The sequence below is a fragment of the Fonsecaea pedrosoi genome, assembly GCF_000835455.1.
Source record: "Fonsecaea pedrosoi CBS 271.37 unplaced genomic scaffold supercont1.2, whole genome shotgun sequence".
Lineage (NCBI taxonomy): Eukaryota > Fungi > Ascomycota > Eurotiomycetes > Chaetothyriales > Herpotrichiellaceae > Fonsecaea > Fonsecaea pedrosoi.
Genome location: NW_013550614.1, coordinates 3017850 through 3038715, shown reverse-complemented (window position 1 = coordinate 3038715; position 20866 = coordinate 3017850). Strand labels below are relative to the sequence as shown.

The 20866-nt window shown below is 52.0% G+C and overlaps 7 protein-coding genes across 7 annotated transcripts; 2 read left to right on the top strand and 5 right to left on the bottom strand.

Annotated features, from left to right (window-relative positions):
* Positions 1-79: 79 nt before the first annotated feature.
* On the top strand, positions 80-4043 carry Z517_03053 (uncharacterized protein; the record flags this gene model as incomplete). Its single annotated transcript, XM_013432161.1, has 3 exons — positions 80-117; positions 171-3921; positions 4011-4043. The coding sequence occupies 3 exons, from the start codon at positions 80-82 to the stop codon at positions 4041-4043; spliced, it is 3822 nt and encodes a 1273-aa protein (XP_013287615.1).
* Positions 4044-5860: 1817 nt separating this feature from the next.
* Z517_03052 (uncharacterized protein) lies at positions 5861-7871 on the bottom strand (the record flags this gene model as incomplete). Its single annotated transcript, XM_013432160.1, has 2 exons — positions 5861-7649; positions 7708-7871. 2 exons carry the CDS (start codon positions 7869-7871, stop codon positions 5861-5863), a joined length of 1953 nt encoding a protein of 650 aa, XP_013287614.1.
* Positions 7872-9133: 1262 nt separating this feature from the next.
* Positions 9134-10741, bottom strand: Z517_03051 (uncharacterized protein; the record flags this gene model as incomplete). The annotated part of the gene is made up of 1 exon (XM_013432159.1): positions 9134-10741. One exon carries the CDS (start codon positions 10739-10741, stop codon positions 9134-9136), a length of 1608 nt encoding a protein of 535 aa, XP_013287613.1.
* Positions 10742-12522: 1781 nt separating this feature from the next.
* Z517_03050 (uncharacterized protein) lies at positions 12523-13585 on the bottom strand (the record flags this gene model as incomplete). The annotated part of the gene is made up of 3 exons (XM_013432158.1): positions 12523-12819; positions 12923-13438; positions 13511-13585. The coding sequence occupies 3 exons, from the start codon at positions 13583-13585 to the stop codon at positions 12523-12525; spliced, it is 888 nt and encodes a 295-aa protein (XP_013287612.1).
* Positions 13586-14620: 1035 nt separating this feature from the next.
* Positions 14621-16025, bottom strand: Z517_03049 (uncharacterized protein; the record flags this gene model as incomplete). Its single annotated transcript, XM_013432157.1, has 2 exons — positions 14621-15475; positions 15555-16025. 2 exons carry the CDS (start codon positions 16023-16025, stop codon positions 14621-14623), a joined length of 1326 nt encoding a protein of 441 aa, XP_013287611.1.
* A 2002-nt stretch (positions 16026-18027) lies between these two features.
* Z517_03048 (uncharacterized protein) lies at positions 18028-19104 on the top strand (the record flags this gene model as incomplete). The annotated part of the gene is made up of 4 exons (XM_013432156.1): positions 18028-18322; positions 18409-18656; positions 18757-18814; positions 18920-19104. The coding sequence occupies 4 exons, from the start codon at positions 18028-18030 to the stop codon at positions 19102-19104; spliced, it is 786 nt and encodes a 261-aa protein (XP_013287610.1).
* A 57-nt stretch (positions 19105-19161) lies between these two features.
* Z517_03047 (uncharacterized protein) lies at positions 19162-20813 on the bottom strand (the record flags this gene model as incomplete). The annotated part of the gene is made up of 4 exons (XM_013432155.1): positions 19162-19915; positions 19977-20092; positions 20143-20417; positions 20471-20813. The coding sequence occupies 4 exons, from the start codon at positions 20811-20813 to the stop codon at positions 19162-19164; spliced, it is 1488 nt and encodes a 495-aa protein (XP_013287609.1).
* Positions 20814-20866: the final 53 nt, after the last annotated feature.

Below are 20866 nucleotides of genomic sequence, written 5' to 3'. Positions count from 1 at the left end.
ATTGCAATCTCAAAGCGCAGGAAACGGGGAACTTGGAGGTTAGGATAGAAGGGCAGACAAGCATCTGCCTCCTCTCACCATGGCTCCAGAAGCGGCGCGAGAGCGTGAAATGCACAGGTACTGCTCTTCCTATCCCTGTCCATGACCTCACCTGCTCACTCAGTCTCCAGGTACTATCAGCCGTGGCTCGAAACCTTCTTGTCGACCGACTTTGAACCTGCCTCGGACTTTCCTCCCTCTGCTACTCAGGCTGATGCCCATCGGCCTCGTTCCTCGCGAGACAAGGCGTTGACTGCATTTGCGCAACTGGGCTGCCTCCGCCTGAACGCCAAAAGATGTATAGTCACTTTGCTGGGGACTACGAGGCAATATATCATAGCCGAAGCTACGAAATCTCTATCGCTGTTGAGCGATGACCACCACGATGAAGGAGACGAGCTGTGGTTCGGAAATTCTTTCATTGAACGAGACGGTGGCATCTCGGCCGACGCTATGTATTGTGACAAGTATACCGCCTATGATCCAGATGGCTCTTCCTTCACCACCGAAGCGTTAGTTGTCAGCGATATCGCCACACATGAGAAATACAAAACTCGAGGGTACGCTGGTCGGGGCGTTTCTTTTTATTGTGGCGTGCCAATCACCACTCACTTGGGCCATGTCATCGGGGTGTACAACGTCAGCGACGACAAGCCCCGCGAGGGTCTCACGGCAACTGAACTTCATTTCCTACGGGACATGTCCGCTATCGTCATCCAACATTTGGAAAGTGTACGGAACGATCGTGCCAGGAAGCGAGGGGAGCGCCTCATTTATGGGATTGGGACATTCATCGAGGGCGACAAGGCTGAAGGGAGTGAAGACGATTCCAATTCCCAGCGCGATAAGTCCAGTAGCTCCAAATCGAGCCAGAATACCAACCCCGAGGCAACCAAGACCGCTGAATTCATGGGTTTGGTGATTGGAGACGCAAATGCACCTGCGGAAGACTCCAAACTCGGGGCCCTTACCCGCGACCGCGCAAATGGCAGAATGACACCAAAGTCTTCAGGCTTCAGTCAGAAAGGCATCCTCAACCACGTAGCCAGACACACGCAACCGGCGCATTCTGCTAAATCAGCCAAAGACAAGATAATGCAAGAGTCTCACCAAGTGTTTGATCGTGCCGCGGCTGTTCTCCAATATTGCCTCGACGCCGATGGGGTTGCGTTTCTGAATGCAAGCTCCGCGAACCTGAGCTCAGGTTCGAGCATGAAAACATCTGGAGCTGCTCTATCAAAATTCCATCATGATAAATCCCATGGAAGACACCACTCAGACCATCAGAACGGAATGGACGGCGCTGAATCACAGCAAGGGCTTGCGAGGGACGATTCTCTCTCCTCCAGCGACGATACTGCAAGTACGCGGAGCAATAGCGACTCGTCTGCTTCCCAAAGCAGGAGACAAAAGTGTGAAATTCTGGGTATCTGCACAAGCGATCCTAACCAGTCGATCAGCATCGCCGACCAGACCATGCGGCGTCTGGTTCGACGTCATCCAAGAGGAAAGTCATTTACATTCGATCAGTTTGGCAAGCCAGCCTCCAGTGACGAGAGCTCTGAGTCGGCGTCGGCTGTGGATATCTCTCTTGTGGATGCTGACCAAGGATCGAAAGCAGGAAAGCATATTCCCACCACCAATTCTCTGTTGAAAGCACTACCTGGAGCAAGGAAGATTGTCTTTCTGCCGTTGTGGGATTTTGCGAAGGAGCGGTGGCATGCTGGGCTGATAGTTTGGTCGAATGATGCAGGCAGTCTGACTAACGTTGAGGACGATATGGTTTACCTGAAAGCTTTCAGTAACGCGATTGTGAATGAGCTCAATCGCATTGATCTAGCACTTTCCGATACTGCCAAGTCAACATTTCTGGCCAATATCTCTCACGAGCTACGCTCGCCTCTTCACGGGATTCTGGGGAGCATTGAATTCCTGCACGATACGGCCATGGATGACTTTCAATCCTCTATGGTCATCAGCGTTGAAACGTGTGGCAAGACGTTGCTCGACACAGTCAATCATGTGCTTGATTATGCGAAGATCCACAGTCTGTCCAAATCTCAGCGACAAGATCCCGCTTCTAGTCCGGGCCGTGCGCAACGGAGCAAACCTGAAACCAATCTGACGGAGGATTTTGATATGGCGGTTGTGGTGGAAGAAGCTGTTGAAGCTGTGTACGCCGGCCAAGTCTTCCGAACCGCCAACGCAGACGCGTTGGAAGGGAAGTCGCCTGTCCAGACGGCCGCGAGTCGAGCCATGCAACAACGCCTGGAGCGACGGGCCAATATCAGCAAAGGCTCGGCCAAAGCAGCATCCGCTGTTCGCCTTACCTTGAATATCGACGATCATACCAACTGGTGGGTCAGATCTCAACCCGGAGCTGTTAGGCGGATTGTCATGAACATTCTTGGGAATGCCTTGAAATATACTAGCAAGGGGAGTATCAATGTTGCGCTCGAGGTTGATCGCTCGCGTAATAAGGCGAGCTCGAATCTACACATGCTGCTGAAAATTGCCGACACCGGCCGCGGCATGTCGGATGATTTCATGAAGAATCACGCATTTACTGCATTCTCCCAGGAAGACACTTTGGCTACAGGTACAGGCCTTGGGCTCAGCATTGTCCGACAAATTGTCGACTCTCTTGGAGGCAAGATCGATCTTTCAAGCGAGAAGGACGTGGGCACCGAAGTACGAATCTGGCTCAGACTACCAAAGAGTCAGAAGGATATCAGTTCCTTGCCCGAAGCAAACATTATTCCAGACATGCGCCAGCGCACCACGGGACGAGAGATGTGTATGCTCTTGCCCTATGATGAGAAGAGCAGCGAAACAGATGTCCGCCATCTTGTCCCGATGCCGACGATAGAGAGCTCAATGCGGAACTTGGTGTCTCAGTGGTTCCGAATGAAGATCACCACGACCAAGACCATGGATGGTCTCTCGCCGGACTTCTTTATCTATCCTGAGCCACCACCTATCGACTACCTAATTGACTACCACGGCAAGCCAGAAACGGAAAGAGAGGTCCCCGTTATCATCTTGTGTACGAATGCATTCGAAGCAGCATCCTTGAGGTCAAACGGCATCCACTACCTTACGGATATTGGTAGAGTCATCGAGGTGATTGCACAACCGTGTGGGCCGCAGAAGCTGGCTAAGGTGCTTCATCGGTGTATGCAACGGCTGGAGATGCTGCAAAAGGACCATGCGAAGAAGCCCTCGAAGACAGCAGCGTTATCTTTCGGGCGAGACCGAATTGTGGATAACGAGAGCAGCCGAGCAAGTGAGGATATTTCCAGGCCTGATGAAGAAGCAGTCCAGGACGTTGACCATACCCCTACGCCTGATGGTGACGGTATAGCCAAGCGCCAGTCAGTCGATGATTTGCGCAAGGTTCCCACCGAGAACCAGTCCAACTCGAGAAAACCATCATTAGTAAAAATGGGGACTTCAGAAGAGGTGGTCACATTAAACCAATCAGATGTCACCCAAAGCGCTGCCCTGCCTCGAGAACCCGACACGAACAATTCCCGCGTCCTGGTGGTCGACGACAATCACATTAATTTGCACCTCCTCGTTACATTCGTTCGCAAAGCAGGCCACCCCTTCGAGTCGGCCACTGATGGATTGAAGGCTCTAGAAGCATACAAGAAGAGCGTCCGAGAGGGTGCTGGTCAAACTCCCTTCAAACATATCTTTATGGACATTTCCATGCCTGTGATGAATGGGATATCTTCCGCTAAGGAGATTCGACGATTCGAGAAGGACAACAAGGTTAACCCACCCGCTAAGATCATCGCTCTGACGGGGATGGGCAGTGATGTTGCCCACAACGAGGCGATTGACGCCGGGTTTGATGAGTTCTTGAGTAAGCCGATTGTAAGTCAACCTCCACCCCGAGTCTATTGTCAATTGGAGGAAACCAACAAAGAATCCATTTGGGCTTTGTACTCATGTGTCTGTTACAGAAGTTCAAGGATCTGCAGAAACTACTGGTCTGAATGAACGCCACCCAATGGAATCTGTGTCCACGCCGTGGGATGTGGGATGTTCTATCACCTTGATGCATTGTCTGTAGCATTTACAGAGAATTCGCAATTGGCTGCATGGTGGACCTCCCACGCGAAGGGCGGTATGAACAGAAGGCATCGAGATAGAAAGAAATCCACGGGGCCTCCGAGAAGAAGCGACGCACGCTCGTGACATGATGGATTGATTGAACATATATATGGTGTTTGCTGTGACGGTGAGGCTTTCACGGCATGCATGGACGGCGCAATGAATCAAGAAAAAAGACCATGGGGGCTTTAACGACGTGATGGATACATGATGGATGAGACCAAAAAGAACTGGACGGGACATTGCATTCATTATTACTTTGTCTGTTTTTGGGGCGCGAGCGACACATTGAATCTTGTAACGTTAGTAACAACATGTACCTACCTACCTACCTAGGTAGGTAACATATGTAGAAACCCATTGCCCAGGTACCTAGGTAGGTATCTAAGGTATCTTGGAAACTTCCTCTTACGTGCTCTTCTTGTTCTTGTTCTTGTTCCCGTTCCCTTTTCTGCCCTCTGTTCTCGTCGATCGTCGAGGACCTTGGATTGCATTCCCAAGTTGCACGTGTTACATGTACATATACATATACATATACATACACGTAATACCTAGCTAGGTAGATATCCATACACGTATCCTAGATACACACATATACCGCATAAGGTACTACAGAGTAGGTATATACATATAGGTAGGTCAGTAGGTAGGTATGTGAAGGAAACGCATCCATCTACCCTGTTCCCTTGTTTGATAAGGAACGACGGCGACGGCGATGAGAATGAGGATCAAGATGCTCATGTTCTTTGCTCTTTGCCTTTTTTCTTTTTGCATTTCGCTTTTGCTTTTTGCTTGTTGCTATCGCTATCGCTGGGACCCAAACAACCCTGTCTGCTGGAACCTGTCGACGCCAATTGCAGTGCATTGCTTTCACCCATTTTCCGGGAAAGCCTGCCTGGGTACGAAAAAAACTCCATTTGCCCACAAACACAGGTACAGGTATATATACATACATGTGCTTCCCCTTGGTGGAAAGGATTGCATTGCTGAAACCTATCAACTACACCGCATATCCCGTGTATTTGTGTGTGTTTGTGTTTGTGCTGCACATTTCCCCTGTGTTGTGCAAGGCAAACACTTGAAATGACTGTCTCCCTTTCCCGCCTCCCCCCTGTGTGTCTGTGCCATGTCGAACCGGAACTGTTGCCCTGTGGAAAACAAAAAGGAAAAAAAAAGCTCGAGAGTAATGAACAAGATGGGGTATAGTAAAGTCCAAGAATTGCTTCAAATGAATGCAAATTGTTGTACAAGGGTTCGTTCAGTGGTGGAGATCGAGAATGCCACTTGATGGCACGTATGTTAGGAAGTGTGCGTGGAATTTGTGAACATGAAGGTGTGTTCTGAACATTGAGCCCTGGTCGAGGGCAAGGCAAGATGTGATCGAGCATCGTGTGAAGAACGGCTAAGCGAGGAAGGACTGGTCGAGACGGCTTTGACAACCTGTCCCACAATTGGATGGTTGAAGCATTTCTGGAATTCTGACAGTCGAGCGTTGATGTACCGCCAGGTGTCGACAACCCAAATATCGCTCCTCATAACCCGCATAGTCCACAGTTTCCTTCTAAGAAGGAATTGTGACTTTCCAACCTAGTCCAAGTGGTTCCAATATGGTCAAGTTCGTATTTGCCAAAGTCGGACTCAGGTATCAAAACAGTCTGCCAAACACGTTGATTCCCGACGTCTCGGATCTGAGATGAACTCAACTAGTCACTCTTTTGATCCACAACCCAGTGGGTTGCTCGTAAAAGTCGTCTTTGTCCCTGCGCTTCTGTGCACGATGCAGCTTCAGCTGAACATCGTGCTCCTCGTTCTTGACTTCCTGAATTTCGAGATTCAGGTTGGTTATCATCTTGTCGACCTCCTTGCGCTTTCTCGAGTCGTAGACAATCGCGTTCTTCTTCAGTGATTCCTGAAGTTCCAGGATGATTTTGTTCAGATTCCGTTTGCGCCGAGCGAGGTCCTCCAGTCGGGCACTGAGAGACGTGATTTTGTCCGCAGCTTGGAGTTCGCCAGGTGTTGGAGGAAGCGATTTAGTCGCTGACGTACCGGACATCAAAGACACGGCCCGAGGCTTACCATTGCGGTCATTGGCGTTTGAGTCGTTACCAACGGCTTTTCGAAGGATATTGGACGATTTCCGGCCGGTGATGGCTGAGAATGGGGAGATGCTGCTGTAGTTGTCGTAGCTGCGATGGCCACTATTGTTCGCTGCTACTCGTTTGCGGAGCACAATCGGTTCTGGAACTGCCGCAGGCGGGAGCTGTACTATTGGCACAGGACTGCTCGTTAGCTCCTCTCGTGCGATGGGACTCGAAGGAACATGACTGCTATCGTCCGTCGCGTTGGTCGCATAAGTGTTCCAACTCGACGTGGAATCTAGTTCACGCTGCAGAGGATTTCGGTGCGCCGTCATATCGGAATCTTCGCTGGATCTCCTGTCAGGTCCGATGATGGAGGGCGTGTTCGAACCCAGCGTAGGGCTATCAGCTCCATACTCCTGAACAGTACTGGGGGCAGGGCTTTGGGCTGGCTCGACCATGGTTGGACGTGGGCCAGGACTTTGGAATGGGCTGTCTAGGAGCCGCGTATACTCCAACTGCTTGGGTGACAGTGCTTGTGGCGACAGCGCTTGCGGCATCTTCTTAGTTTTCAGCGGGGCAACGGGCTTCAGGCTCTCCTGCGAGTCCACGGTTTTGAGGTTCGGGAGTTGTGAGGCGGCAACAGAAAGTGAGTCGATAGGGGACAAAGCATTCTGTTCGAGAGGTGCCGTTTCCTCCGGTGTCTCGCTTCTTGTCTCGGTCTCGGGTATCTTATGCCGCTCTACCAGCATCAGCGGTCGGGTTCGCGCTTCTGGGGTGTTCTTCACAGGCTCGACTATGGCATGTCTACCACTTGCCCCTCTCCACGGGGGTCGTTGGATCGGGTTGTCCAAGGGGTCTCCTGGGTTGGGTGGCGGAGATTTTGTCCAGGCCGACTTTTTGACTGTTTCTCTGTCCTTCAGACCGGCCAAGATCTGCCGCGTTCTCTCCTTGAGCTGGGGGTATGGCTGATCGTTCGAAGACGGCACTACTCCAGGACGGACCGAAGATGGCTTCCCTGCCTGGCTGGGTTCACCCGAGTATTCATCCCACCGAGTCTCTTCATTTCCCTCCTTCCGTAGATTCCACCGCTTTTTGACCCCATCCTCAGGGGTATTGTGTGAGGCGGGGACAGGCAACTTCCGCGGAATCTGACTTTTGAACGACTTTTCTGACTGCGTGGGAGTCGGGAATGAGGGTTCGATGGGAGAGACCAGAGACGCATCAGAGCCATTTGGGTGGAAGGAGGTCTGGCTGCTTAGGGGTGAGACACTGGCTAGACTGGCGTCATGTTGATGTCTCGGCTGCGTCGATGGCTGGTGAGGGTTGTAATCGGAGATATTGGGGGAGGCCGAATCCTGATCAATCGAGTAGACCGACGTTCGCTCCTCCATGGGCGGGACAGGCCGACTGTGACAAAAAGGCGGTCAGTGTGTTTTGAGGGAGAGAAGAGACAGCAAAGACGTACAATGGGAGTTCTGGGAGAGCAGTGGCCGCAACACTACTGCGGCGACTGTACAAAGACTCGACCTCGGGGATTGTCTCGAGGTACCTCTCGTCCATTGTTGGCTCGGGATAGGGATAAGCTTGGTAGCCCATCTGATAGTCTGGAATGTTGTTCTGTCTCCACATGCTTGCAGTCTATCTCGGGAATGCTGCTTCGGCACTGGAGAAGGTTTGCGACGCTCCGACAGAAGAAGGGGTCGTCATACCGCGGGCAGCCTCTACGAGATCAGCGTGATGGAGCAGAAGTGAGCGGGAAGCGTCGGTGACTGATGTGAGTTTGCCCGCGGAGGGAAGATGCCTGAGTCGTTTGTCGTCTAGGTACCGAGTACAGCAGGTGAATGGGCTTCCGCAGGCTGTCTTGATCAAGTTCATCGAGATCCAGATTCGTCTGTGTGATTGAAGCGAATATTACGGGGGAGCCAGGGGGTGAGATGCGTTGTCTTAATTTGTTTGTTCAGGACTCAGAATGGCAGTTTGACGAGTTGCCGATTGGCTGAGGCCGACTTAATCAGTACCCGGAACTGAATGTGGCAGAAATAAAGGTGAAACAAGGAACGACGGCCGCCGTTGATTACTTTGTTACTTCAGGGTCATCACTTTCGAGACACGGCCGCAGTCCGAGCCAACTTCTGCATCCTTTGGGCTCCTTGTCTGACATACCGAGTACAAGTCCGAGGGTACAGGTATGATCCATGGAGTTGACTTGTCCTCTGCACACGTGGTACCTGCCAGCTCTTTACGCGTTATTATAAACTTTTGTTGTCATTGCCTGACCTGGTACTTGGTGGTGTGGAGATGGACAACCCCCGACCAGTCGATTAGGGGGCAACGAACCTGGGATACCCTGAATCAGGGACCTGCAGTACTACTACTAATGGCTCGCTGGCTGCACGCGAGCACTTACGAGTGACTTGTACAAGCACCAGGTAGTGGACCGAGATACACGAGTGCCTAGGTGAGCTTCATCACATCAGCCTCATCCATGGTCAATTCCTAGCGGAGGCCCCATACCAACAATAGCGAGAGAAGCACCCCTATTGCCCCTCCTGCCGCTTAACCGAGAGCCCTACTAACCATGTTCTCTTAGGTGACTTCGGCATGCCCCCAAGCTTCACGAGGCTCTACTTCGGGGAATTCTCAGCCTTCGGAAATGACATCCGTCCTCCTCTACTACTCCTTCTTTCCCCCCCCCCCCTCGGGGGTTCCCGTGCCCCTTTTCCCGCGAGAACTGCTACTTGTGCTGGCGATTCGTCTCTCACAGTGACGGCATCATCCGGCAAACTCCTGCGCACCCGACGAGAACTACCAAAGGCAAATTCGATTAATTGAAGCCGAACGAAATTCTCGCGTTTGTTTCTTTATCTCTGTGCTGTATACCCACCTCCAATTTAATCCTGATGTCCACGATTGCCATGTCTTTTTCGCCCTCCTTGGCGCCCTATGGTTAAGAAGGGGACTAGAAATACAGCCAACACCGAACCCACCAGGGATACCCAAAATGTCGCCTGATACGGCCGATATCTCAGGGCTCCGACTCCTTGTGCGGCCCCTCCAGCGGTATTGTAAATGCTCGTTTGGATGCCCAGCCCGACCGTCGCAACAAGCCGGGTCACCGTGTTGAATAAGCCTCCAGCCACTGACTGCTGTTCACTGGGAAGAGACGACATGACGTACATGTTGGTAACGGTAAACTCCAAATCCTGGGACAGGACGCTGAACAAAAGTCCGGGAAATGCAAGAGCCCAGAACGAGATCGAGGTATATATGGCACTGAAGAGTGCCGAAGCGATGACGGCACTCACGGCCCCAATGATCATGATCAGTCTGTTGGACACTCGATGCATGATCATGGCTGCCAGCACGTTGACAAGGATTCCGCCAATACCTGCCGGGAGGAGATGAACGGCGACCATCAGCGGCGACAGCTCGTCAATCCTTTGCCAGAGTAGAGTTAACCAAAATAGATTCCCCGCAAAGCCATAGAATCCAAGGCAGAGCACCGTCACCACCACGGTGAAGTTTCGGTCTTTCCAGACCCTCAATGGCATGAGGGGGTATCGGAAGACACTTTGCCAATAGATGAACCCAAGGATCAGGACAACCCCAACCACCAGCAGGGCAATCACATAGGGCGTTCCCCATCCACGTGGCGCGTCGCCCGCCAGGGTCAGGGAAGCAGTGAACATGGCAATCCCACCCACGGCCAGAAAAGCTCCGAGAAGGTCGAATTTCACAAAGGTGCTCATATTAAGTCCTCCAAGTGACTGTTCGGTGTCGGGCGGAGTGGTCCACAGGGCTGCAAAGAAGAAGAAGGCGAAGATGACCGACATGACCCAGAATGCTGCTCTCCAATTGGCAATTTGCATCGTGACGCCACTGATGAACGCCCCGAGCACGAAACCAACCGGATTGCCACCAGAGAAGCAGGCAAAGGCTCTATTCTTTCGTCGGCTTGGTCTGTCGTAAACCGCGCCTAGCTTGCCAATGGCGGGAGGGACGGACGCCGCCGAACTGAGACCGAGGAGACCACAGAAGACATCCAGAAAGTAGGCATTGGTGGCAAACCCCGTGATGAGCAGACAGATACTGAAAAAGGCCAGGCTGCACAGGAAGAGCAGTCTCCTCCCAAACAAATCGGCGACGCGGCCAAAGAAGAGCAAGAATGTGCCCGCCGCGAGGGTCTGGGCCGCGCTGATCCAGGTCACCTCGGCGGCCGTCATATTCAGATCCTTGCCGATATAGTTGGTCATGCAGAGAATGGCCCCGGTGAAGATGGAGCTCTGACCCACGGCGATGGTCGTGGTGAGAACAAAGAGGCATTCCTGGAAGAGACTGTTGAAACATGCTGGACGACTGCCATAGGGGTCGGACTCTGTTGGGGCCAGTGACGCTCCGAGTGACGTTGTCGGTTCGATTATTTGAAAGTCGGCGACGTGTGTGCTTGCTTCGACATCTTGGTTCTGCTGAGCATGAGTTTGAGAGGGTTGTTTCTCCATTGTCATCACATCCGCTTGCTGCCCCCCCACAGCGCTGGAAAAAAAAGGGAGACCAAGCTCGAAGGCGATACGGCGCAAGGACCAGATAGAGATGGAAAGCAGCCAAATCTAGCTTGAATGGATGAGTATGCGTGTGTGCGCGCGATTGAGTGTGCAAGTTTGTGAATGGCGAAAAAGAGGAGAAGCTCAGATACAAGTACTCGGTACCTCGTACAAAAGCCAGGACCCTACTTTGTACCTAGCTGTGCTAGCACTAGCTAGCTAGCTAGCTATTATTGCGCAAAAGCTTGTCCAGAAGGCCCCGGCCGAACCCAAAGAATTGAGCGAACCCCGAGCAAAAAAGGTAGATCAGTACCTTGGGGAGTGACAGTCCCATTGACGATCGAACGTGGTCGGTCGACAGCCCCGACACGACACGAGTCGTCGATGACTCGGAAGGAGGTGCTAAGTACTCGGCAGTCCTATCATGCCTAACCTAGTGGGTTGTCTGTGGATGTCTTGTCTACCTGCGCCGAGTGCTTGTATAGTGTCTGCAACGGGACACGCGGGACCAACGCTGGTGGGTGGAGGGTTTAGATAAATTTTGTTTATATAAGCACGTCCCCGCCTTTGACGGATCTGTTCCGCGTTGGTCGGGTTCGGGGTCCCACCTCCACAGCCACCACCACGACGTCCGGCCGATGGAAAGATACTCGTACGAGGTACGAGGTACTCACCAACAAGGACTGGTTCAAGTACAAAAGCATGGGCACAAAGTACAAAGCACCGGTGACGGTACATGACTTTATTCGCGGAGGACTTTATCTAGGGAAGTATGACACATTTCCAAAAAAAAAAAAAAAAAAAAAAAGTAAAAGGACAAGGACTGGTACAAGCATATATATATGTATGTATGTAGTTACAGCTAAGAAACCCCGATGGGGTCAAAGCACCGAGTTCACGAGGAGTCCGAGAAGTCCGAGGACGAGTGCGAGGACGAGTACAACGAAGGACCGAGAATAGGGGTGTCAAGTGCCTAGCGAGGTACCAAGAATCCGTATACGAAGTAAACAAGCAAGAATTCAGGTCTCTTCAGGACCACCCCCGCAATCCACTTGTCCTTCTACATAGGTACTCGTACGTATCTGGCTAGTGACTAGGTTGTGCAGTGCAGTGTAGTGTAGTGTATGTGCGTGCGCGAGCGAGTGAGCAAGCTAGAGGCCCTGCTCGAAGACCGTTCATCGAGTTCATACCATAGATACACCCAAGTATCCATACTTCGTGTTCGAATACGGATAGTCTAGCATTCTGATATTCTGGTCGTCTGCCACCTGAGATAGTTCGGGTTGCGCCGGCTGGCAAAGGATGCTTCATTGACAGACGGCAACCAGTGGCTTGTCCCTCTCGATAGTTCTGTCGAGTCTGGCCTAGTAGTCGGCTGTACCAGGTTGCGCATCCTACTTAGGGCGTATAGTATGATGTGGCACCGCTGTTGATGGAATAGTTGTTTCAATTTTGTTAGGTTCTATATTTTGATTTTATTCCCTCGTCTCGTCGGTAGGTAGGCGTGCGGTTATATGACACCCGACCATCCATCCCATTATACACTTTCGTCACTTCTTCAAAGTCCCTCTACGAAACAGTTTTCCTGTCGATCAGGAGAATGTCCATGGTGGAAACTGCTCCCTTCATATGCCACATGCCACCGGTTATTCTCGGATCGAGCGAGTGACTTTGGAGGCCATGTCCTCGATCTGCACCTCACCCTCTCAATCCACAACCGGTCCACTTTCTCGTGCTCTTTACATGTTCCGTCCGCCAGTCACTTCGATAGTCTGACCGTTGACGTAGGAGAACAGCGGCGAGCACACGGCCAGAACGGCACTGGCGGCCTCGGTGGCGGTGCCCGGTCTGCCCAGGGGAATGTCCTTGAACGCCGCGCTGGGGTCAGTTCCTTTCCGCTCGGCAAGCTGCTTTCCGGGAATGCCCAGGGCGATGCGCTGGCCGTCGGCGGTCGTGATAAAGGCTCCTTGTTCCTTGGCTTGGGTCAATCGTGTGTTGATCTGGCCAAAGGCGATGGTGTTGGCGCGGACACCGAACTGTGGGCAAAGGTTAGTGAGAAAAAGGTCGAGGAGAAGAAAGGACGCCGAAAGTTGTCTGACTCAAGCAAGACGCAGTCAAGTAGAGAAGGGGGAAACGTACCTGCGGTCCCCATTCCTTTGCGATCGTCTTGCTCAAACCCGTAACACCAGCCTTCGCCAGACTGTAGTTGGCCTGGCCAGCATTGCCGTGCGTGCCGGACGTGCTCGAGATATTGACAATGACTCTCTTCTCGCCATCCTTGACCCGGAAGTACGGGGCGGCCTGTCTGATCAGCCGGAAGGGGGCGGTATTGTGCACGTTGATGATGGTGTCCCACTGTTTATCGGTGATCTTGTGGATCACGCCGTCCCAGGTGTACCCGGCGTTGTTGACGATGATGTGGATCTTGCCGTTGCCGAACTCTGCGGCCTTGGAGACCAGGACGGGGAAGTAGTTTGGGTCGGTCACGTCGCCGGGCACCGAGATGGCGCGCTTGTTGCCCGGGGTGGCATCGTTGATGGCCTTGGCCACGGCCTCGCCTTTGGCGGCGTCGACGTCGCACACGACCACCTTGGCGCCCTCGTTGGCGAACAGTCGCGCGCACTCGGCCCCGATACCCTGGCCGCTACCTGTGATCTGGTTGGGAGAGTGTCAGCCGACCATGTCGATGAGAACAGCCGGAGGTGCTGCTAAGAGGGAAGGACTTACGATAGCGACCTGCCCGGCCAATAGGCCCGAGGGGTAGTTGAGATGCGACGCGATCTGCTGTGCTCTTTGCGCCATGGTTTTGGTATCAAGGGATGGTACGGGTAGGATTCAAAAAGACACTTTCTCGAATCCGCGGTGTGTGAGGGAAACAAAATAAAAATGCAGAAACCCTCAAAAACAAACTTCGACTGGTCAAGTACAGTACTAAGCAAGGCGTAGCAGGTAAGTAAGTTGTAGATTCAATCGAGGGATTATGTTCTCGCTGGTTCGCCGAGTTCATTATCCGGGTCACCAACGACCAGCGGCGCAGTTTCCGACATGCCGAGGCAACTTGAGCCAAGAAAGCCGCCGAGGCGTTTTCCATCATTGGGGCAATGTCACCTCCAGAGCATAATTAAGCGTGCGCCACCAGCAGCGGCCGACCTCGCTCCGACTGACCCCGACTTGCTCACTCACTAACCCACCATCCATCATCGTTTTGACTTCCGTCGTACCCATCGTATAGTCCTACCTACCACATATACCACACAACTAGTAAAATGAATCCGCACTGGGCACGAGGCGTACACCTTATATATACACGGACTGTGCCCGATCCGTGTAAGACGTCGGGCCATCTTCTTCGGGTACCATCGCAGTTTGAGATCCGAGCTCGATCTAGGATACCTAGATTCAAATCCATATCAGGGAGTCTAGGACCAAAACCTTACAGCGTCCAAAGAGAAGTGAGAAGAAACCCCCTTTTGATTTTTGCTTTGGGGAAACCACCGAGTACATAACCCCGATTTTTATTTTCCCCTCCCGAATTAGTAGGATAGAGATGACACCGTAGGATTATGGCAACTTTCGCACCGCATATGTGAGTCAAAAGAAGCAAAAAGAAACAAGACACAGTATATTTTCCTCCGGAACCCAAGATCCCACCAGAAGAGTCAGGGCATTATTGCCTCCTCGCAAAGTCTTGCTCAGTCGACACCTCTTCCACGGGGTTTTTGTTGAGACTTTCGTACAGCTGGAGGTAGCTGCCGATCAAGAAAGCCCAGGAGCCCCTGTTGACCATTCGAGGTTCAAGAGTCAGCAATACAGAATTTCTCAAAAAGAGCAAAAGGATCAATGCATGCACTTATTTATGACTTGATTTCTCGTTGCAGGAGAATGTGAGGAAAGATCGTCTCGCTCGGTCGTGGGCACCGGGAGAGAGAGGGCAGAAAGAACGTACCAAAAGGTGGCCAACCCAGCCTCGTACTGCGCCCCAGAGTTTTTATACGCCATACCCAAACATCCACAAAGCGTGAAGCCAAACGCTCCCACAAGATTCCAAAAAGCAATGTGCCACCCCAGCAGGTGCGGCGCCGGTTTGTACCATTTCTGCTGCGTCTCGAGCATGTACAAGGTGCTGCTGACGATGAAGCCACTGCCGCCAATCACCTGTGGAATCCAGTATGCCGCATTGAGCCGCCACTGGGGCGTCAAGTGATTGATGATGCCGGGTAGGGCGGTAATGCCAGAAATGCCAAAGACGGTCGCGCCAAAGAGTTGGGCAGAGCCGGCAAGGAAACCCAGCTCGTGAAAGTAATGCGCCCGCAGATCGTTCCACGACGGGAACCACTGCCAGGCCTTTTTGCCGCCCTTGTCAGGTGACTGCTCGTCGCCGACGGCCAGTTTCGACGGCTTCCCGACCATATTACGCCGATTTTGGTGATGATGAAGACAGCGGTGACGATTGGCCACCACTCGGAGTCTTGCTGCCCCATGTTTCTGCTGCCCGTCGTCGTCTAACAGCTGCTCAACCGCCCAGCCGAAACAGCCAGTGTTGTTGGCATTGATTGCCTCAAATATCAAAAGGACAGAGCCCACTTCGAAGAAGAGGATGGCCCCGATGAATGCTGTGACACCTCCCCCGTAGTAAATTTCGCCGTCAAATTCAGTCGAGGGGGCCACAACCGGAAGCCAGACGAAGAATCCCTAGATGGCCAGCACAAAGCGGTTAGTTGGTTCAGTGCGCGGCTCGAACCCCTTGGACATCTTTAGGGGCAAAGCGTACATTCATAACCCAGACGACACTCCCCCAGGTGAAGATGAAAGCGACGAGCCACGAGATATCCCAGACCGGGAAGTACGTAAAAGTTTTGACAATGTTTTTGAGGACCTCTCTTGGATCCGACGTTCGTCTCGGGGTGACAAAATATGCCTCTTCTCCAGGCTTGGGTCTTTGCACGAGCAAAGGGTGCCGACCTTTTCGATTGTCTCGCGATCGCCATAGAAACCTGATGTTTTTTGCCGGGACGTCGGAACGGGCACGGCCCTGATGGGTGTCATGTTCGACTTCATCATGCACGTTTTCCTGCGAAGTCTCAACGTCCTCGGTGGTCGTCTTGGAGAGAGCTCCGGAATGGTCGAAATGTGCCCGGGTAGGATTAAGGAAACCAAAGGGACCCTCGGCGCGTTGCAGTGTCAGTCTATTGTCATGCCGGAATGGCTCTCGCGAGCGGAAATGCCTGTTGCGAGGGGGCATTGTGGTGAAGTTGGAGATGTAGCCAGGTGTAGGTGTAGGTGTTTTGTCGGAAGTCCGGGTGTTATTGGTGGCTTCGAGTGGCTGTCGCGCCGATGTATCCTTCCATTGCCCGCCGGGGACGATTAATGACGACAAGGACAAGGGGAAATAAGATGCATGGATACACGGACTTGAAATATTGGCCCTGTTTGGCCCCTTCCTGCGTCGCGGGGGTTGAAATTAAATAATAAATGCAAAAAAACCTTGAAGTTGGCTGTGACGACGCCGCAAATAATGTTTTAGGCTGTTCAGCTGCCCCCATTCGCGAGACAAAACAACAACCACAACCACAACCACAACCATCACCACCACACCAAGTCAACGACTCATCAGGCCAAGAACGTGGCTTGATTCCTCCTTTAAGATCCTAAGCGGCTCATCAAATGGGCGTCCAGAATCGCTTCACTCCTCTGTCACTTGTTGCTTGATTCGAACATCGCCATGGCTCCCTTTGCCACCCTGGGTGCCTGGGTTGCTTACTGAGCCACTCAAAGATGCTGACTGGGGATTGCCTATACTACTACTGTACATACTTGTTCTTTACCATGCCATGCAGAGTTCCTGTCACAAAGAGGGGTCCGCGATCCTTAATTTCAGGGATGATGACCTCGAATCGAGTTCCAACGCAGCTGACAGCGATGCGAGATGCATGATCATCCGGATCTCGTGATTCTGGCCCCTAGAGAGTGTCCTTGCAAGAGCGAGATATCAATCAACACCATATCGTGACGTATATAAAGCTACACAACTACAGCCAGGGTGTCCTGCGTCCGGGCTTCCCCTATAAAATAGACATCGTGCTGGTTTATATCGGGAGCCCATGTCCATCGCATACAAGATGTTTCCAGTGCGAGCAACGCTCGTGCGCTCGATTGTCTGGTCTGTGCCTCTGTAGCTTTGATAGGTGAGAGTGTGTCTAAAACCCCCCGAATGAGCATGCGAAGGCTTCAAGTTCCTACTCTTCAATCATTCCGGCGTTGTCGTCATCCAGGAGCTTTCACGATGAAGCAAGCATCCGCCATGATGCACCAAGCCTGCAGCATGACCACGTCGGGCGGCGTAAAGACGTTGAGACAAAGATGGCGACGATGGAGGTTCTAGAGTGACAAGCTTTGGCTACTCCTTCCAGTGAAGAGTTACCTGCTCGACCGTACTACGGGCGAGTATTGCGAGGCGAATATATGTACCGAGTACTGGAGAACAATTCACGAAAGAACCGCTCTTCGAGTCTGAAATACTGCGAGCCGAAAGATCCGGCCTCGCTCAAAGTATGGCAGTGCCCGACATTCACTTGTGTAGCGTAGAACTTGGGCCAACCCCTTGGCCCAATGTATCCGGGCCTTTTGTTTGTTGGCAAGGAATATAATTGTTTTATCATGTCCGAATTTAACCCCATGCACGGATTCGACGTCGAATACAACCACTCATCTTCCAGGGCGAGATTGGGAATCGCTCAGGTCCTCCGCCGATGAAGCGGACGACAAGTTTCTTCCCTCACTGACCTGTTTCATGACTCTTTCAAGGGTTGGAAAGATTCCCATTGCAAACCCACCAATAGGAATGTAGAAGAAGATGGGGATCTCTTCATGCAGGGCAGGGATTTCTTCATTCCGTTTCCAGTCTAGGCCGATCAGCCTCAGAAACGAGTCCCCACAATGGCCTTCTGTGTGGTCAGGAAGCGACGACAAGAGAGGCCATATCTCACCGATGGCAGCCTTCATGCTGGATTCAACGGAGCATAGACTTGAGACACGGTCCTTTGGCTTCGGACGAAGTAGTGGCTTTCGGTGGAACACAATGGGCCGAGTCCAGGAAACGTTGTCTATATAATGGGCTGTGGCCTGCAACAGTTACCATCTTCTTCCCAAGCCTTCTCCTCAGATCGCTCTTCTCTAGACAAAAGCAATCTTCGCCCTTTCCTATCCAGAGTCATCACCGGCCTCTTAGATTGTATCTCATCGTCATGTCACCAGACACTCTCTCTTTGAATGGCAAAGTCGCCATCATTACCGGATCAGGCAAAGAAAATGGTATCGGTGCAGGCATTGCTTCCACCCTGGCGCGCAACGGAGCTTCGGTAGTTATCAACTACGTCTCCGACACATCTGCGCCCCGCGCTGCTGAGGTGGCTCAGAAGATTGAAAATGCTGGAGGCAGGGCCACGGTTGTGCAGGCGGACGTATCGACTCAAGAGGGTGCCAAAAAACTCGTCAAGGCATCGCTCAAGGCTTTCCAGTCAGACAAAGTCGATATCCTGGGTGCGTGGCACTTTTGGGTTCCCTCTTATCATTCCTTTCTGCACATCTCTTCGAGGGCTGACATGGGAACGCATTATGGCTCGCAGTGAACAATGCAGGTGGCGGCCCTCTCGTCAAAGTCCTGGAAGCGACAAAAGAGGAAGTGGAAAAGACGTTTGCGATCAACACCTTCGCCTCGCTGTATATGACGCAAGCAGTGGTTCCCGTCATGCCTCGAGGGGGCCGCATCATCAACATTGGCTCCATTGCTTCGAAGCTGGGCGTGTCGCCAATACCGTTGTATAGTGCATCCAAAGCAGCGGGGGATGCGCTGTCTTATGCTATGGCCATGGAGGTATGTATGACCGTCGTCGACTGTAATTGATGGCTTTCCCAATATTGCTCTCTTCGCAAACATCTTGGACAACGGTTAACGTTAACGTGTTTCATTTCAGCTCGGACGTGGATATGGAATCACAATCAACACAGTAGCGCCCGGACCTGTTCCAACAGGTAAGTAGCTTCTGGCAACAAATTGTTCATTCTTCCGGATCCGGCTTGGTTGGAGTTCGTGCCTGGATTGTTCTTGTCAGGCACTAACTTTTCGGGGCAACACAGATGGTCTGCCTAAAGGCCCGGTGGCCGACGCAGTGCACAACTCTCTCATACCCATGACAAGGGCCGAAGAGAGAATGGGGACCGTTGACGATATCGCCGATGCGGTGCTGCTTCTTGCCTCGGAAAAGAGTCGATGGATCACAGGCCAGTTCATCTCAGCGAGTGGTGGAATCACGGGTGGATAGGACTTGACGCTTGGACAAGTTTGAGCAACTTCGAAAATTGAGCGAGGTCGGTGGAGTTCACCGGCAAGTGTGCTGAGATCCTGGGTAGTCTTCCTGGTCTGCTTCGGAGCAACACAAAGCATTATCAATCTCAAAAATGACTTTTGCGACACTCATCTCCATCAATTTATCAATCCAGATGAAACTTTGCGCAATTTCAATGGCGGCCTTGCCACTTTTGACTCCCATGGCTCTCATCACATTGAGTGTAGCCCTCGCATGCAGGAGATCGGGTTTGTCTGGCTGCAATGTAGCGACCATGATGATAGCCCAAAGGCTGAGTTCCGGAAAGTAAGTATCGATACGAGATGCCATGGGAACGAAAGTCGAGAATCGCTGTAGTAGTCCGGCGAGCTCATCAGCTATGAGTGCAAAGGCCTGTTTCACGCTGGCCACCACGATGAGCAAGGCGAGTCTGACCATCTCCTGAAGCACTAACTTCGGCAGGGTATGGCCAGATGAAGCCGGATCAGTGAACCGTCGTAATGATAGAAGTAAATGGAGAACAGGTGTGATTCGGCTTGCTGCTGAGGCGCCGTCCTTCCAAAACAGAGGATTTCCTCCATTATTATTCACAAACATTGTCAGATGTGCAGTCTTCTCAAGTGCGGTCGTCACATCGAAAAGTCCCTCAGAGGAGTCACGAATTCGCATGAGGAGATCCGTCAACGATGGAGACAATACGTTGTCTTGGGCGCTCGCAGAGGACAACCCAAAGGCAACCGGGAAGAGCGGCTTGCGGTCAAAAACAGAGGCACCAAGAATATCAAACCTGTAGGGGGTCAGTTATAACGCACTTCAGTCGTCTTTTTGCTCGTGCGGTTTGCCCATACCAACAGGTGAACATGACAATGGTACTGTTCAGAGTCTGAAAGCCGCCACGAACTTGAATAATGTTATTGAGACCCTGCATATGGACACCGTATCGGTCCCATCTGCCGACATTAGACTATCGAAACAATTAGCACCAGAGCTGGAATCGAAGTCCAAGGAACCGACATCGTGGCAGAGAAATCCCAAGACTGTAGTTATGACTCCGTCACTGATCTGATGGGTTTCCCTTTCAAGCCTTTGAGCCACCCCATTGAGACACAGGCTGAGATACTTTGAGGACTCTTCAAAGTCACCGTACTCACAACCTTTGCGTTCAGTCATTTGATGGAAGAACAGCGCTGCGTTCGCCAAGGAGAGGTAGAATGCGGTACGGTCGATAACAGCCATTGCGAACCACTCATTTCGGAATGGTCGATAGAGGTAATCACCCTCGCTATGCACTAATCCAATAAACAAGAGAACTAACCCAGATAGATCGGGGGAAGAGGCGTACTGAAGTGGATCAATTGGCGGGCTCTACCGTCTGTTTCCACGGGGAATAAAGCATAGGGATGAAGAGAATAAGCTACATTCTCGTAGCAGTGCTGGTCTTGATGTGCCCCGTGAGAACATATCTCCGCGTCGTCCTCACTGGCACCTCTGCCGACCTCAGCTGGAGGAAGCCTCACGGCGAAAGTAATGGATCTTGGAGGCTTTTTTCGCGATTGTCCAACGCGAGCCATGACATGGTGCCGAACGACCTTTTGGGTGCTTCTTCGTCTAGAGTCATCAGGATTGGATATGTTGATAAATGTGAAGTCTGCTGACTTCTCGCTGCACTCCTTTTTCAGCCCCATCTTAGCTGGATTGGTCCATAAATATGGAATGAAACTGACATGTTCAGAGGCGA